Source organism: Ammospiza caudacuta, chromosome 3, assembly GCF_027887145.1.
Source record: "Ammospiza caudacuta isolate bAmmCau1 chromosome 3, bAmmCau1.pri, whole genome shotgun sequence".
Taxonomy (NCBI): Eukaryota; Metazoa; Chordata; class Aves; order Passeriformes; family Passerellidae; genus Ammospiza; species Ammospiza caudacuta.
In genome coordinates this window covers 53,670,259-53,671,749 of record NC_080595.1, presented here as the reverse complement: position 1 = coordinate 53,671,749, position 1,491 = coordinate 53,670,259, and the positions used below count along the sequence as shown (strand labels likewise).

The 1,491-nt window shown below is 55.5% G+C and overlaps 1 protein-coding gene across 1 annotated transcript; it reads left to right on the top strand.

Annotated features, from left to right (window-relative positions):
- The first annotated feature begins 358 nt into the window (after positions 1-358).
- Positions 359-1,180, top strand: OLIG3 (oligodendrocyte transcription factor 3). The gene has a single exon (XM_058802690.1). It carries the CDS (start codon positions 359-361, stop codon positions 1,178-1,180), a length of 822 nt encoding a protein of 273 aa, XP_058658673.1.
- The last annotated feature ends 311 nt before the right edge of the window (positions 1,181-1,491 follow it).

Below are 1,491 nucleotides of genomic sequence, written 5' to 3'. Positions count from 1 at the left end.
GTCATCCTAACTAGACCATTATACATAGGAGGGCTCCTTTTGTCTCTGCTCTCTGCTGCAGCTCTATAAAAGCCCCTCTTTTTCAAGCTGAGGTTAGTCCAAGCATACACTAACTAGCCATCCTGTAAACAGGCTGAGTAACCGGGTGGAGAGAGAGAGAGACAGAGGGGAGACATTGGAGAGAGAGAGGGCTGAGGGGCTTTTTCCCTCATCCTCCAGCATTTCCAGCCCTTCGCTGGCAGACCCTGCCGTCCGTTTATTTCATTTTCGTTTTGTTTTTGTTGCTTTTTGAAGGAGAATTGTCTTGTCCGCCACCTCCAGAGCAGGGAAGAGTTTCTTCCTCAGAAGCCTGAATACAATGAATTCTGACTCCAGCTCTGTCTCCAGCAGAGCTTCCTCGCCAGACATGGATGAGATGTACCTGAGAGACCATCACCACCACCACCACCATCACCACCACCAAGACAGCCGGCTCAACTCGGTCTCCTCCACTCAGAACGATCTGGTGCAGAAGATGTCTGGGGAAGGCCTCACCAGGAACGGTTCCAAGGCCGGAGGGGAAGGCAGCAAGTACAAAATCAAGAAGCAGCTTTCGGAGCAGGACCTGCAGCAGCTGCGGCTGAAGATCAATGGCCGGGAGCGAAAGAGGATGCACGACCTCAACCTGGCTATGGACGGGCTGCGGGAGGTGATGCCCTACGCTCACGGACCTTCTGTGAGAAAACTCTCCAAAATCGCCACCCTCCTGCTAGCCAGAAACTATATCCTGATGCTCACCAGCTCCCTGGAGGAGATGAAGAGGCTAGTTGGGGAAATCTACGGGGGACACCACTCGGCCTTTCACTGCGGCACGGTGGGACACTCCGCCGGGCACCCGCCCCACGCCGCCGGCACCGTGCACCAGGTGCATCCCATCCTCGGCGGCGCCCTGTCCTCCGCCAACACCTCCTCCTCCCTGTCCGCCTCCCTGCCGGCCATCGGCACCATCCGGCCCCCGCACTCCCTGCTCAAGACGCCCTCGACACCCCCTGCCCTGCAGCTCGGCAGCGGCTTCCAGCACTGGGCGGGCTTGCCGTGCCCCTGCACCATCTGCCAGATGCCGCCCCCGCCCCACCTCTCGGCCCTCACCGCCTCCAACATGGCCAGGATCTCGGGGGACTCCAAGGACCTCCTCAAGTGACTCGGCGGGGCTCCCACGGACGGGAGAGGGTCTGCGGCCGGAGCCGCCCCCGCCCGCCGAGCCCCTGAAACACGGGATTAGTGTAGTAAGGACCTTGCAAAGGTAATGTTCCACCCGGCTCCCCGGGCCATGTTTTCTTGTTATACTAAACTGGAAAAAAAGTCCCTGTTGTAAAAAGAATGATGATGATAATAATAATAATAATAATGATAATAATAATAATAATGCCGCTGATGGTAATCAAATGTAAATGATTCCTTAAAATGTATGTAAAAGGAAAAAAAAAAAAGACATGGTTGTCATTGTAGTGT